The sequence below is a fragment of the Wickerhamiella sorbophila genome, assembly GCF_002251995.1.
Source record: "Wickerhamiella sorbophila strain DS02 chromosome Unknown contig2, whole genome shotgun sequence".
In the NCBI taxonomy this organism is placed as follows: Eukaryota; Fungi; Ascomycota; class Dipodascomycetes; order Dipodascales; family Trichomonascaceae; genus Wickerhamiella; species Wickerhamiella sorbophila.
The window spans coordinates 1905758-1922219 of record NW_020194005.1 but is presented as its reverse complement, the minus strand read 5'-3'; the positions used below and the strand labels follow the sequence as shown (position 1 = coordinate 1922219).

The 16462-nt window shown below is 48.5% G+C and overlaps 4 protein-coding genes across 4 annotated transcripts; 3 read left to right on the top strand and 1 right to left on the bottom strand.

Moving 5' to 3' along the window:
* Window positions 1-64: 64 nt before the first annotated feature.
* B9G98_04366 (hypothetical protein) lies at window positions 65-535 on the top strand (the record flags this gene model as incomplete). The annotated part of the gene is made up of 1 exon (XM_024810923.1): window positions 65-535. One exon carries the CDS (start codon window positions 65-67, stop codon window positions 533-535), a length of 471 nt encoding a protein of 156 aa, XP_024666691.1.
* Window positions 536-578: 43 nt separating this feature from the next.
* On the bottom strand, window positions 579-12143 carry B9G98_04365 (hypothetical protein; the record flags this gene model as incomplete). Its single annotated transcript, XM_024810922.1, has 1 exon — window positions 579-12143. The coding sequence occupies one exon, from the start codon at window positions 12141-12143 to the stop codon at window positions 579-581; it is 11565 nt and encodes a 3854-aa protein (XP_024666690.1).
* A 439-nt stretch (window positions 12144-12582) lies between these two features.
* B9G98_04364 (hypothetical protein) lies at window positions 12583-14199 on the top strand (the record flags this gene model as incomplete). The annotated part of the gene is made up of 2 exons (XM_024810921.1): window positions 12583-12797; window positions 12837-14199. 2 exons carry the CDS (start codon window positions 12583-12585, stop codon window positions 14197-14199), a joined length of 1578 nt encoding a protein of 525 aa, XP_024666689.1.
* Window positions 14200-14325: 126 nt separating this feature from the next.
* On the top strand, window positions 14326-15966 carry B9G98_04363 (hypothetical protein; the record flags this gene model as incomplete). Its single annotated transcript, XM_024810920.1, has 1 exon — window positions 14326-15966. The coding sequence occupies one exon, from the start codon at window positions 14326-14328 to the stop codon at window positions 15964-15966; it is 1641 nt and encodes a 546-aa protein (XP_024666688.1).
* Between the last annotated feature and the right edge of the window lie 496 nt (window positions 15967-16462).

The following is a 16462-nucleotide window of genomic DNA, read 5'->3' as shown; positions in this document are numbered from 1 at the left end:
TTTATCTTACTAGTTTATACTCCCTCAGTGCTTATTATTATGCACGCTACTTTGATATCGTAATATGGATGCTTCCCATCTCCGACGGTCTGCTAGAGTGTTGTTAGGATCACCCTTGAGCAGAGTGTACTTGAGTCAGGCATCGAACCAGGAAGGACAAAAGGACACACTTGTCTGCAATGATTGTTGTCAGTTGCAGATCCCGGGCATGACTTGTTCCGTTCGTACCATTGGACTGCTGGGGAACAAGGCATCTAGAAAAAGGCAATTAGCTCGTATACATCGATACTTGGCCAATGTTTCCAACAAGACAGGGAAGTTCACAGGCGAAGTAGGAAAAAAATATCTGATCACATGCTGGTCATGTGGTAATATCTCCAAAACACCATATCGCCGGTCACAAAGATCAAACACCAAAGCTGTTATGCCCTCAACGATCGGCAGAAATAAAAAAAATAACGCTAAGACCAAATCAACCGCAAGTGAGCACAAACTCCCCAAGCAAGGATTGTCACTATCAGATTTTTTATTGTAGAATTCTTTTATTAACTAGCATATTTTCCGAACTAAAAAAAGAGCTAAATGATCAGATAAATGAGAACGAGGCCGACCACATGCTTAACGGGGATGCGACTTTTCAAGCCGCGATTAGCCAGTGGGACCTCTGGTTGGGACTCTTGTGGTACCATCTGAGGAGGGGAAGACTGCACCTGTGGAGCTGCAACACTGGGTTGGGACTCAGCAGGCACTGCCGGAGGAGACTGAACCTGGGGGGTTGGAACACCGGGCTGGGATTCAGCAGGTACTTCCGGAGTGGGCTGATACACAGGGCTGCTCGTTTGATACTCTGGTTGTGCTGGTGAAGGCAGAGATATTTGAGGAGCAGTCGGGATAACAGTTGGTTGCGAACCCTCTGGTGATTCGGAATTAAGAGGTGCGATCGACTGTTGTGGTACCGCAGGAATACCATACTGGGATTCTCTTGGATTGGCTGCTCTAGCTGGTGGTTGTGAACCTTGTGGTTGTTGAGGAACAATAGATTGTATTTCGGTTGGAATGGGAGGTGCTTGTTCTGACACTTCAGGCACATTAGGTGGTACAAGCTCTGAAGCAGACGGTGGGGTTACTGAGGCTTCGGGTACCTCGTGAGTGAGAAGAGGTTGAGCTGTATTGATAGGAGTTTCAGCTATACCCGTAGTGGGGAGTATAGTATGTGGTGATTCCTGACTAGCAGGTGCTGGAACAGTGTATTCGATCGTGTGTATTTCGGAAGAGAGTGTGATACAGGTAGTCATGATAGTTGATATCATAGTTTCAGCGGGTGTAAAGGTATGCTCAAACTCGGTTGTAAATGTCTTTTCCTCGCACACGGATTTGGTACAGGGAAGCTCAAGGGTGCAAGTTGTAACCGTGACATACTTCTGAGGAAGCGTATTAGCCATAGTGATCAAAGGATTGGTGTGTACTGGCAGCGGAACTGTCGCTATCTCGCTTGTCGGGTATGTCTCGGATGAGATTACAGCAGGTGGCGGCTGAGTTTCAGAAATTACTGGGGCAGGTGCGGGAACCGTCACGCATGCCGTATAAGTCTGCGAAGAAATCACAACCGGAGTGGTGATCACACTGCTAACGACAGATTGCTCTGGTGCGACTGACGGATGTATCACAGTCAGAGCAGTGGTGTATGCACTCACTTCGCAGGAAGTCTCCGTACAAGGAATGGTAACGGTGGCCATCGAAGTGACGCCAGGTGCAGGCCGTGCTTCAGAAACCATTGGAGCAGGAGCGGGAACTGTCACACTAGCCATGTACGTCTGAGATGAGATGACGACCGGAGTGGTCATCACACTGCTAACAACAGACTGCTGAGGTGCGACCGACGGGTGCACCACAGTCAGGGCAGTGGTGTATGCGCTCACTTCGCAAGAAGTCTCCGTACAAGGAATGGTAACGGTTGCCATCGAAGTGACACCAGGTGCAACAGGTGCCGGCTGAGTTTCAGAAACCATTGGAGCAGGAGCGGGAACTGTCACACTAGCCATGTACGTCTGAGATGAGATGACAACCGGAGTGGTCATCACACTGCTAACAACAGATTGCTGAGGTGCGACCGACGGGTGCATCACAGTCAGAGCAGTGGTGTATGCACTCACTTCGCAGGAAGTCTCCGTACAAGGAATAGTAACAGTGGCCATTGAAGTGACTCCGGATGCAATAGGTGCAGGCTGAGTTTCAGATACGACCGGGGCAGGTGCAGGAACTGTCAGGCTTGCCATGTACGTCTGAGAGGAGATCACAACCGGAGTGGTCATCACACTGCTAACAACAGATTGCTCAGGTGCGACTGATGGGTGCACCACTGTAAGAGCAGTGGTGTATGCGCTCACTTCGCAGGAAGTCTCCGTACAAGGAATGGTAACAGTAGCCATCGACGTCACACCAGGTACAACAGGTGCCGGCTGAGTTTCAGAAACCATTGGAGCAGGAGCGGGAACTGTCACACTAGCCATGTACGTCTGAGATGAGATCACGACTGGAGTAGTGATCACACTACTCGTAACAGATTGCTCAGGTGCGACTGATGGGTGCACCACAGTCAGCGCAGTGGTGTATGCACTCACTTCGCAAGACGTCTCCGTACAAGGAATGGTAACAGTAGCCATCGACGTCACACCAGGTACAACAGGTGCTGGTTGAGTGTTTGAGATTACTGGGGCAGGGGCAGGAACTGTCACACATGCCGTATAAGTCTGAGATGAGATCACGACTGGAGTAGTGATCACACTACTCGTAACAGATTGCCCTGGAGGGATCGATGGTTGCACCACAGTAAGAGCAGTGGTGTATGCGCTCACTTCACAGGAAGTCGCCGTACAGGGAATAGTAACAGTGGCCATCGAAGTGACACCAGGTGCAGTAGGTGCAGGCTGAGTTTCAGATACGACTGGGGCAGGTGCAGGAACTGTCACGCTTGCCATGTACGTCTGAGAGGAGATCACGACTGGAGTGGTCAGCACGCTGCTAACAACTGATTGCTCAGGTGCGACTGATGGGTGTACCACAGTCAGGGCAGTAGTGTATGCACTCACTTCGCAAGACGTCTCCGTACAAGGGATAGTAACGGTTGCCATTGAAGTGACTCCGGGTACAATAGGTGCAGGCTGAGTTTCAGATACAACTGGGGCAGGTGCGGGAACTGTCACACTAGCCATGTACGTCTGAGAGGAGATCACTACTGGAGTGGTCATCACGCTGCTAACAACAGATTGCTCAGGTACGACTGATGGGTGTACCACAGTCAGCGCAGTGGTGTATGCACTCACTTCGCAGGAAGTCTCCGTGCAAGGAATGGTAACAGTAGCCATAGAAGTGACCCTAGGTACTAAGGGTGCAGGTTGAGTATTAGAAATTGCTGGGGCAGGTGCAGGAACTGTCACGCATGCCGTATAAGTCTGAGATGAGATCACGACTGGAGTGGTGATCACACTACTAACAACGGATTGCCCTGGAGGGATCGATGGCTGCACCACAGTGAGAGCAGTGGTGTATGCGCTCACTTCGCAAGAAGTCTCCGTACAGGGGATAGTAACAGTGGCCATTGAAGTGACACCAGGTGCAGCAGGTGCCGGCTGAGTTTCAGAAACCATTGGAGCAGGAGCGGGAACTGTCACACTAGCCATGTACGTCTGAGATGAAATCACAACCGGAGTGGTCATCACACTGCTAACAACAGATTGCTCAGGTGCGACTGATGGGTGCACCACTGTAAGAGCAGTGGTGTATGCGCTCACTTCGCAGGAAGTCTCCGTACAAGGAATGGTAACAGTAGCCATCGACGTCACACCAGGTACAACAGGTGCCGGCTGAGTTTCAGAAACCATTGGAGCAGGAGCGGGAACTGTCACACTAGCCATGTACGTCTGAGATGAGATCACGACTGGAGTAGTGATCACACTACTCGTAACAGATTGCCCTGGAGAGATCGATGGTTGCACCACAGTAAGAGCAGTGGTGTATGCGCTCACTTCACAGGAAGTCGCCGTACAGGGAATAGTAACAGTGGCCATCGAAGTGACGCCAGGTGCAGGCCGTGCTTCAGAAACCATTGGAGCAGGAGCGGGAACTGTCACACTAGCCATGTACGTCTGAGATGAGATGACAACCGGAGTGGTCATCACACTGCTAACAACAGATTGCTGAGGTGCGACCGACGGGTGCATCACAGTCAGAGCAGTGGTGTATGCACTCACTTCGCAGGAAGTCTCCGTACAAGGAATGGTAACGGTGGCCATCGAAGTGACGCCAGGTGCAGGCCGTGCTTCAGAAACCATTGGAGCAGGAGCGGGAACTGTCACACTAGCCATGTACGTCTGAGATGAGATCACGACTGGAGTGGTCAGCACGCTGCTAACAACTGATTGCTCAGGTGCGACTGATGGGTGTACCACAGTCAGGGCAGTAGTGTATGCACTCACTTCGCAAGAAGTCTCCGTACAAGGGATAGTAACGGTTGCCATTGAAGTGAATCCGGGTACAATAGGTGCAGGCTGAGTTTCAGATACGACTGGGGCAGGTGCAGGAACTGTCACGCTTGCCATGTACGTCTGAGAGGAGATCACGACTGGAGTGGTCAGCACGCTGCTAACAACTGATTGCTCAGGTGCGACTGATGGGTGTACTACAGTCAGGGCAGTGGTGTATGCACTCACTTCGCAGGAAGTCTCCGTACAAGGAATAGTAACAGTGGCCATTGAAGTGACTCCGGATGCAATAGGTGCAGGCTGAGTTTCAGATACGACCGGGGCAGGTGCAGGAACTGTCAGGCTTGCCATGTACGTCTGAGAGGAGATCACAACCGGAGTGGTCATCACACTGCTAACAACAGATTGCTCAGGTGCGACTGATGGGTGTACCACAGTCAGCGCAGTGGTGTATGCACTCACTTCGCATGAAGTCTCCGTACAGGGGATAGTAACAGTGGCCATTGAAGTGATGCCAGGTGCAGGCTGTGTTTCAGAAACCATTGGAGCTGGTGCGGGAACTGTCACACTAGCCATGTACGTCTGAGATGAGATGACTACCGGAGTGGTCATCACACTGCTAACAACAGATTGCTCAGGTGCGACTGATGGGTGTACAACTGTAAGGGCAGTGGTGTATGCGCTCACTTCGCAGGAAGTCTCCGTACAAGGAATAGTAACAGTGGCCATCGAAGTGACGCCAGGTGCAGCAGGTGCCGACTGAGTTCCAGAAACCATTGGAGCAGGAGCGGGAACTGTCAGGCTTGCCATGTACGTCTGAGATGAGATCACGACTGGAGTGGTCATCACACTGCTAACAACAGATTGCTCAGGTGCGGCTGATGGGTGTACCACTGTAAGGGCAGTGGTGTATGCGCTCACTTCGCAGGAAGTCTCCGTACAGGGGATAGTAACAGTGGCCATTGAAGTGACGCCAGGTGCAGTAGGTGCAGGCTGAGTTTCAGATACGACTGGGGCAGGTGCAGGAACTGTCACGCTTGCCATGTACGTCTGAGATGAAATCACAACCGGAGTGGTCATCACACTGCTAACAACAGATTGCTCAGGTGCGACTGAGGGGTGTACCACTGTAAGGGCAGTGGTGTATGCGCTCACTTCGCAGGAAGTCTCCGTACAAGGAATAGTAACAGTGGCCATTGAAGTGACTCCGGATGCAATAGGTGCAGGCTGAGTTTCAGATACGACCGGGGCAGGTGCAGGAACTGTCACGCTTGCCATGTACGTCTGAGAGGAGATGACGACCGGAGTCGTCATCACACTGCTAACAACAGATTGCTCAGGTGCGACTGATGGGTGTACAACTGTAAGGGCAGTGGTGTATGCGCTCACTTCGCAGGAAGTCTCCGTACAAGGAATAGTAACAGTGGCCATCGAAGTGACGCCAGGTGCAGCAGGTGCCGACTGAGTTCCAGAAACCATTGGAGCAGGAGCGGGAACTGTCAGGCTTGCCATGTACGTCTGAGATGAGATCACGACTGGAGTGGTCAGCACGCTGCTAACAACTGATCGCTCAGGTGCGACTGATGGGTGTACCACTGTAAGGGCAGTGGTATATGCGCTCACTTCGCATGAAGTCTCCGTACAAGGGATAGTAACAGTGGCCATTGAAGTGACGCCGGGTGCCGGCTGAGTTTCAGATACAACTGGAGCAGGTGCGGGAACTGTCACGCTTGCCATGTACGTCTGAGAGGAGATCACGACCGGAGTGGTCATCACACTGCTAACAACAGATTGCTCAGGTGCGACTGATGGGTGTACAACTGTAAGGGCAGTGGTGTATGCACTCACTTCGCAAGACGTCGCCGTACAGGGAATAGTAACAGTGGCCATCGAAGTGACACCAGGTGCAGCAGGTGCCGGCTGAGTTTCAGATACAACTGGAGCAGGTGCGGGAATTGTCAGGCTTGCCATGTAAGTCTGAGAGGAGATGACGACCGGAGTGGTCATCACACTGCTAACAACAGATTGCTCAGGTGCGACTGATGGGTGTACAACTGTAAGGGCAGTGGTGTATGCACCCACTTCGCAGGAAGTCTCCGTACAAGGAATAGTAACAGTGGCCATTGAAGTGACGCCAGGTGCAGCAGGTGCCGGCTGAGTTCCAGAAACCATTGGAGCAGGAGCGGGAACTGTCAGGCTTGCCATGTACGTCTGAGATGAGATGACGACCGGAGTCGTCATCACACTGCTAACAACAGATTGCTCAGGTGCGACTGATGGGTGTACCACAGTCAGGGCAGTGGTGTATGCGCTCACTTCGCATGAAGTCTCCGTACAAGGAATGGTAACAGTTGCCATTGAAGTAACGCTGGAGATCTTACCTGATATGGCTGTGCATGTCTGGCAGGGAACAGAGCTGGTGGCAGTTACCGTTGTGTTCCATTCAGGATTGTTTAACGTGCTACATGTGTCACATTGAGTAGATGCAACGCTGGTAGCAGTGAGATTCGCCCCGAAACTAGGAGTAGCGCACGTTGTGCATGGTGATGAAGTGAACCGAGTTACAGTGTGGTTTAACTCTGACCCAACAGTGGGGATGCAGGTCTTACAAGGAACTGTTTCAGTGTCGATGACAGTATTATTCCATTCTGACACTGACGATACAGTGCAGGTATCGCATGGAACTGTACTGACACTAGCACCAGTCGTATTCCATTGGGATGATCCAGAACATGTTTCACAGGAAGTAGTAGCGGCACTGTTGATAGTCCTATTACCCTCCATGGATGATGTGGAGATGCATGTAGCACAAGATTCTGTTTGGTAATTGGTTGCTGTCATATTAAACTCCGAGGTGGACGTCTCAACACAGGTAGCGCATGGAACGCTTTCAATACTGGTGCCGGTCATATTTAAGCCAGCGGATCCTGTACAGGTCACACAAGGAAGTATCGTAGTTTCGGTGAATGTGGTCTTATGGCTCGAGGATAACTCAGTAACGGTTTGGGAAGAGATCTGTATACCTGCGCTGCTTGATCCTGACCCCTCAACAGCAGTTGTGTTGAGCGTAAATGTTGACGCCTTACTCCGGAGTGCTGTCCCGGTCATATTTGATGCCGACGTAAACGGAGGTACCTCACTTGTAGTCGTGTTTACCATTTCTGTAGCGGTGTGGTTCGTAACAGAGGTCTCATTTGATATGGTCGTAATTGGTAGCTCCGTAGCAGTTGTATTCATTCCTGTCATGGTCCTATTCCAGGTTGATGTCGCTGTTACATTCGATGCCGTCGTGAACGGAGGCATTTCACTTGCAGTTGTGTTTGCCATGTGTGTAGCGGTATGATTCGTGACAGAGGTCTCATTTGATACTGTTGGAATCGGTAGCTCAGTAGCAGTTGTATTCACTCCTGTCATATTCGATGCTGTCGTGAACGAAGGTACCCCACTTGCAGTCGTGTTTACCATTTGTGTAGCGGTATGATTCGTAACAGAGGTCTCATTTGATACTGTTGGAATCGGTAGCTCCGTAGCAGTTGTATTCACTCCTGTCATATTCGATGCTGTCGTGAACGGAGGCACTTCACTTGCAGTTGTGTTTACCATTTGTGTAGCGGTATGATTCGTGACAGAGGTCTCATTTGATACTGTTGGAATCGGTAGCTCAGTAGCAGTTGTATTCACTCCTGTCATATTCGATGCTGTCGTGAACGAAGGTACCCCACTTGCAGTCGTGTTTACCATTTGTGTAGCGGTATGATTCGTAACAGAGGTCTCATTTGATATGGTCGTAATTGGTAGCTCCGTAGCAGTTGTATTCATTCCTGTCATGGTCCTATTCCAGGTTGATGTCGCTGTTACATTCGATGCCGTGGTGAACGGAGGCACTTCACTTGCAGTTGTGTTTACCATTTGTGTAGCGGTATGATTCGTGACAGAGGTCTCATTTGATACTGTTGGAATCGGTAGCTCAGTAGCAGTTGTATTCACTCCTGTCATATTCGATGCTGTCGTGAACGGAGGCACTTCACTTGCAGTTGTGTTTACCATTTGTGTAGCGGTATGATTCGTAACAGAGGTCTCATTTGATACTGTTGGAATCGGTAGCTCCGTAGCAGTTGTATTCACTCCTGTCATATTCGATGCTGTCGTAAACGGAGGCACTTCACTTGCAGTTGTGTTTACCATTTGTGTAGCGGTATGATTCGTGACAGAGGTTTCAGTGACATTTGATACTGTTGGAATCGGTAGCTCGGTAGCAGTTGTTTTCACTCCTGTCATATTCGATGCTGTCGTGAACGGAGGTACCTCACTTGTAGTCGTGTTTACCATTTTTGTAGCGGTGTGGTTCGTAACAGAGGTCTCATTTGATATGGTCGTAATTGGTAGCTCCGTAGCAGTTGTATTCATTCCTGTCATGGTCCTATTCCAGGTTGATGTCGCTGTTACATTCGATGCCGTGGTGAACGGAGGCATTTCACTTGCAGTTGTGTTTACCATGTGTGTAGCAGTGTGGTTCTTGACAGAAGTTTCAGTGACATTTGATACGGTCGGAATCGGTAGCTCGGTAGCAGTCGAACTGAGCCCAGAAGTGAGGGTTTTATTCCATTTTGAGGTCTCAGTAACATTCATCGTGTTTGTTAAACTTGTGTTTTCAACCGTTGAGGTAACGTTCATTTGCGACGGTGGATTCATCTCCGTTGAAGAAACAGATAGTTCAGTATGTTCACCTGACTTGGATCCAGTGTGGGTCACATTAGAATTGGTCGACACAGGGAAGTAGGGATGACTCTCGGAAGGTGATTCCACTGTTGGAACAGTTGTATTCAATGTAACGTTGCACGATTCATCCGTGCAAGGAAGAGGTAATGTGCCCGTAGATGTTGCGGAGTACTCAGTTGACTGAGTTGTATTACTGATTCCACATGTAGTTCCAGTGCAGACTTCAGTATTGCTCAAGGTAATTACGGAGGTGGAATGACCTGGAAGACATTCATCACCCGAGCAAGACACTGTGACCGTTCGGATACCTGCACTTTGAGTGTGGGCAAATGTTGCATTTTGGGTCACAACTGTTGTCTTATAGCTCTCGGCACAGCTCTCCTCAGTGCAAGGTAACGTAAGTGTAGTGACCCGATTGGTCGCCTGTGAACCAACAGTGATTGTTTTGTAGCTTTCAACACAAGTTTCTTCAGTGCATGGGAGCGTGATAGTAGTGAGCGGAGCAGATGGCTGTGGTCCGACAGTGATTGTCCTGTAGCTTTCCACACAATGCTCTTCAGTACAAGGCAGTGTAAGCGTAGTAACAGGAGGGTTGGTCGCATTTGGACCAATAGTGATTGTTTTGTAGCTCTCCATACAAGTTTCTTCAGTGCATGGGAGCGTGATAGTAGTGAGCGGAGCAGATGGCTGCGGTCCGATAGTGATTGTCTTGTAGCTTTCAACGCAATTCTCTCCAGTACATGGTAGGGTAAGAGTGGAGACAGAAGGATTGGTTGCATGTGGACCAATAGTGATTGTTTTGTAGCTCTCAACACAAGTTTCTTCAGTGCATGGGAGCGTGATAGTAGTAAGCGGCGCCGATGGCTGTGGTCCTTCAGTGGTTATCTTGTAGCTTTGAAGAGGCACACGTGTATTTTCACGCGGCACAGTAACCGTAACAGTCACTATCTTAGTATTACGCTTCACACTTACAACTGTGGTCAGCTCACTGACTGTCATCGTCTGACCTAACGTCGTTGTACCTGGTACAGCCACCGTCAAATATGTAGTATACACGCTCGACTCACAAAGTGTAGTGCATGGAATACTGACAGTTGTAGTCAAATAACTGAGGCTGGGGGGTTGAACAGGTGAAGAAGTAATAGCGGGTACGTTTGTAGGCGCTGCTTCTGAAGTTGGACACGGTACAGTGACAGTGACTGTCAATGTTTTGGTGTTTTCTTCAACAACAACATTTGTTGTAAGTTGACTCACAGTCATGGTTTCACCTGGACCCGTGGGTGTAGGGTATGTGATGGTGACAGTAGTTGTCAGCTCAGGAACAGAACATGTTTTATGGGTGCAAGGTACTGTGACAGTAGTAACGATGGTTCCAGGAGCCGATGTTATGGCTGGATGTGACGGAGATAGTTCAGAAGTAGCCAAACCTGACGGGGCTGTGACATTGGGCGCGTTTGTAGGTGTTGAAGGAAGAGTGGAACATGGTACAGTTACAGTAACCGTCAATGTTTTCGTGTTTTCTTCAACAACAACATTTGTCGTAAGTTGACTCACAGTCATGGTTTCACCTGGGCCCGTGGGTGTAGGGTAGGTGATGGTGACAGTAGTTGTCAGCTCAGGAACAGAGCATGTTTTGTGAGTGCAGGGGACTGTAACAGTAGTAACGATGGTTCCAGGAGCCGATGTCACAGTTGGATGTGACGGAGATAGTTCAGAGGTAGCCAAACCTGATGGAGCGGTGACATTGGGCATACCTGTAGGTGTTGAAGGAAGAGTGGAACATGGCACAGTAACAGTGACCGTCAATGTTTTCGTGTTTTCTTCAACAACAACATTTGTCGTAAGTTGACTCACAGTCATGGTTTCACCTGGGCCCGTGGGTGTAGGGTAGGTGATGGTGACAGTAGTTGTCAGCTCAGGAACAGAGCATGTTTTGTGAGTGCAGGGGACTGTAACAGTAGTAACGATGGTTCCAGGAGCCGATGTCACAGTTGGATGTGACGGAGATAGTTCAGAGGTAGCCAAACCTGATGGAGCGGTGACATTGGGCATACCTGTAGGTGTTGAAGGAAGAGTGGAACATGGCACAGTAACAGTGACCGTCAGTGATTTCGTGTTTTCTTCAACAACAACATCTGTTGTAAGTTGACTCACAGTCATGGTTTCACTTGGGCCTGTGGGTGTAGGGTAGGTGATGGTGACAGTAGTTGTCAGCTCAGGAACAGAGCATGTTTTGTGAGTGCAGGGGACTGTAACAGTAGTAACGATGGTTCCAGGAGCCGATGTCACAGTTGGATGTGACGGAGATAGTTCAGAGGTAGCCAAACCTGATGGAGCGGTGACATTGGGCATACCTGTAGGTGTTGAAGGAAGAGTGGAACATGGCACAGTAACAGTGACCGTCAGTGATTTCGTGTTTTCTTCAACAACAACATCTGTTGTAAGTTGACTCACAGTCATGGTTTCACTTGGGCCTGTGGGTGTAGGGTAGGTGATGGTGACAGTAGTTGTCAGCTCAGGAACAGAGCATGTTTTGTGAGTGCAGGGGACTGTAACAGTAGTAACGATGGTTCCAGGAGCCGATGTCACAGTTGGATGTGACGGAGATAGTTCAGAGGTAGCCAAACCTGATGGAGCGGTGACATTGGGCATACCTGTAGGTGTTGAAGGAAGAGTGGAACATGGCACAGTAACAGTGACCGTCAGTGATTTCGTGTTTTCTTCAACAACAACATCTGTTGTAAGTTGACTCACAGTCATGGTTTCACCTGGGCCTGTGGGTGTAGGGTAGGTGATGGTGACAGTAGTTGTCAGCTCAGGAACAGAACATGTTTTGTGAGTGCAGGGGACTGTGACAGTCGTGATAATAGTACCAGGTGAAGATGTCATGGTCGAATATGATAGAGCAGAGCTTGATGTTATATTAGATTGTTCAGTGATCATTGTGGTGATGTTCCCTGCTTTAGTCTCACAGGTGGGGCAAGGGGCAGTTTCAGTAAGAACTTCTGTACAGTCAGTGCAAGCTGTGCTATGCCATAACGTTGAGTTCAAACATGTGGGACACCCTGGTTCTGCATAAGTACTGTTGGGAAGTATAGGAGGTCGCTCTGCAGATGTTCCTCCAGCACCTAGCTCGGACCCCTCTGTGCTTTTCAGACGAGTAGGTTCAGCTGAAATATAAGCAGATGTGTTGAAAAATGATGTGGGCTTCGAATTTTCCGTGGTAATCGCAGAAGTATTGGAAAATAATGTCGGCATTGTATTACTGACAATTGATGTACTTGTTGAAACAATCGCGGAACTGTTGAATGATGTTGGCAGAGAGGTGTCTGTGAACACTGATGCATTTGATGACAATTTAGGGAGCGATTTACTGCTTGGAATGGTCATGGAACTGTTAGTGACTGATGTTGGCAGAGTGCTATTAGACGACAATGTGGGGACAGATGCACTGCTTGGAATTGTCGAGGAGCTGTTGGTGAATGATGTTGGAAGAGAGGTGTTTGAGAGCCCTGGTGCATTTGATGACAATACAGGGGACAAGGAGCTGCTCGTGATTATTAGTGAGCTGTTTGTGAATGATGTTGGCAGGGAGCTGTGAGAGAAAACTGATGCGTTTGACGATAATGTGGGGAGCGATGAGCTGCTCGAGATTATCGTGGAACTGTTTGTGAATGATGTTGGCAGAGAGGTGTTTGAGCGCACTGATGCGTTTGACGACAGTGTGGGGAGCGATGTACTGCTTAAAATTGCCGTCGAACTATTCGTAAATGATGTTGACAGAGGGGCGTTTGACGACAAATTGTGGAGCGATGCACTGCTCGGAATTGTCGCGGACCTGTTATTGAACGATGTTCGCAGAGAGCTATTTGACGACAGTGTGGGGAGGGATGAGCTGCCTGAAATTGTCGCGGAGCTGTTAGTGAATGATGTTTGCAGAGAGGTGTTTGACGACAGTGTTGGGAGCGATGCACTGCTTGGAACCATAGCGGAGCTGTTAGTGGATGTTGTCGACAGAGAGGTGTTTGAGGACAATGTCGGATGCGATTCACTGCTTCGAATTGTCGCGGAGCTGTTAGTGAATGATGTTGGCGAGGATGTGTTTGAGGACAGTGTCGGGAGCACATTACTTGAAATTGTTGCAGAACTGTTAGTCAATGATGTTGGCAATGACGTGTTTGTGACAATCGAGGACATTTTCGATGATGACACCAGTGAAGAGCTGTTCAGTCTCATTGATGAATTGGTAAATGACGTACTGCTCGAGGAACCACTTGCAATATTTGTAGATGCTTTCATCATAACTGAGGAGGAGTTCACTGATGTAATTCTCAGTGAGCTACTCAGGCTGATCGATGTGTTTGCAAATGTCGTCGGAGACGATACATTGGAAGATAACTTTGCTGATACACTCGAAGAGAATGTTGAGATAGATGTATTTGATCCCACAGCAGACGTGCTGGCGGACAGATCTGAAGCCGAGGTGATAACAAGAACAGAACTGTTACCATTTGTTGTAGTGATAGAGACAGTTGAATGTGATGAAGCAAGTATACTGCTTGCGTTGATTGAAGATGTATCGTTCAGGGTGGCACTTAATGAGCTTAACTGCGTCTTCGAACTATTGGTGAGCATAGATGTGCTCACACTAAAAATAGAGAGAGAAGCATTCTTAGATGAGCGATCGGGATTTGCACTTGAAGATGACACACTTGTCACGGTTGTTAAACCTGAACTTCGCCTAAAAGAATTTGTCGTGGAAACCAAGGTCGATGAGTTCAAAGGAGCAGAGGAGAAACTTATTGACTGTGTTGAGCTCGATATGGCTGTTGAATTCGAAGTGTCAGTTGGTGTCAAAGACACTGAGGAATTAACAATAGGCGAGCTTGCCTTACTGACTGTCGAAGTGCCGTTCAATACAAAAGAGTTTGATGGCTCACTGGAGACGGTTGGGGTGATCGGAAGGGAGGTGTTACTGGACAGTCTCAGTGAACTGTGAGAACCAGAAATAGTGCTCTCTAAAAATCGTGATAATGCGTTGGCATAAGAAGTGCCTGAAGAAAAACTGGACAGCGATGTAGAGTGAAGCGAAAGTGATGAGTTGTTCGGCGATGAGGCTGAAAGGATGCTCAGCGATCTAGTCGATGGCTCTGATTGGGTTGACTGGGTCACCGAAAATGTAACCGATACATTGGCAGAGTTCGACTGGCTATCAAACTCACTGGATGACTTTGGCAAAGATAATGACCCCAATGACGTGGATGGAATCATTGCGCTTTTGACTGTAGAAGATGAAAAGGAGTTAGATGAGGTATCTTTTCGAGAAACGATTTCTGTAGAGGAGTTCAAAATAGCAGATCTTGTGGATAACACGACGGAAGATGATGATAAATTTGTACTAGTCATACCAGAAGAAAGAGATCTCGATCTTGTAGAACTTGGTACGAGCGAATGGGTTGAATTGAAGCTGGAAATAGCTGAGGATGCAGAGGGGATGGCTGAGGAGCTGCTCAAACTGTGCAAAGAGGGTGTTAACTTTGAAGATCTGCTCATTCCGCTAGATACTGAGTTCAGAGGGGATTCAACGCTTGTACCTGAGCTGGAGCTCAAACTTAAAGCAGTCATAGATTTCGAGAAGCTTGAGCTGGTTGATATTCCTTGGCTTGCTGCGCTAGAAATACTTGACAAGATCGTAGTCGAGTTCGACATCGCGCTACTAGAAAGTGCAGAAAGTAAGTTCGAGGATGATTTCAAGCTATTGAAGAGTGAACTATCACCTGAACTACTCCCTAACATGCTTTCCATGCTTGTGTTGCTGGAACGTGAGTTTGAGGATGGGTTCAAGCTCGAGGATGAGTTCAAGCTCGAGGATGGGTTCACGCTCGAAGATGGGTTCAAGCTAGAGGATGGGTTCAAGCTAGAGTATGGGTTCAAACTCGAAGATGGGTTCAAACTTGAAGATGGGTTCAAGCTCGAAGATGAGTTCAAGCTCGAGGATGGGTTCACGCTCGAAGATGGGTTCAAGCTAGAGGATGGGTTCAAGCTAGAGTATGGGTTCAAACTCGAAGATGGGTTCAAACTCGAAGATGGGTTCAAGCTCGAAGATGGGTTCAAGCTCGAGGATGGGTTCAAGCTCGAGGATGGGCTCAAGCTAGAGGATGGATTCAAGCTCGAGGATGGGTTCAAGCTAGAGGATGGGTTCAAGCTCGAGGATGGGCTCAAGCTCGAAGAAGGGCTCAAGCTCGAGGATGGGTTCAAGCTCGAGGACAGTGAGCTCTTACTAGAACTACTCCCCGAGCTGCTTCCCCTACTAGAAGGCGAGCTTGAGGAAGGGTTCAAACTAGAGGATAGTGAACTTTTGCTAGAAATACTTCTCGAGGTGCTGGAAACACTAGAAAGTGAGCTTGAGGATGAGTTCAGACTAGCAGAGAGTGAGCTTACACTTCGTAAAGTGCTGGAAAACGATGAAGATGACGATGACACGCTCGGCGATAGCGATATAGCAGTGCTAACGGAAGAATCTTGCGTTAAACTTGCAGATTCCTCAAGAGGTTTCATTGCGGAGGATTGTCTGGGTAAGGAGGGAAATGCCATAGGCGACTCTTCAGTTGACGTCGACATCTCACGGAGACTGGATAGCATTTCGAAGTTTGTATTAGGCTTATCGATCGGCGAGGCTTCAATAGCTGACTTCGGAAGATGCCCGGGGTTAGTAGCGAGGAGCGGGACTGGTGAGAGTAACTCAGAAGTTCGAACCGGAGTCTGATCTAAGTTGGGGGCCATTGGAGCTTTCTGAGGATTAACTACTGGAACTGCTCGCGGCTCATTGGCAAACAAATCAGTGGAGATCGCTCTTTTGATATGGCCACTTTGGGGGCCTTCTGAATCCAGTGCGGCATTTGCTGGCACTAGTTGCAACGCTAACCATACAAACGTAGCAAAAATCAGCATGGCGCGATAGTCTATGAAAGTGGTAAGCCAGGAAATATATACTCAACTGTAATTCTACTGTAATTAGATTGCTAAATAACGTGCATCAAAAATTCGCAAAGACTTAGAGGGATTGCATAAAGCCAAGAGTTTCTCAAAATGATCAAGTTTGGACCAGTTGTTGCTGCATTTTATGGTCTCATTAACTAGTGATATAATTTTGGATGAATTCTAATAGCTTTTTGACTTCACATTCACATGGAAACTGTGGGTTTACTCGTCCAAAGTTTGCTGTTTTATTAAGGTTTGTTCGTGATCTATATGCAACATAA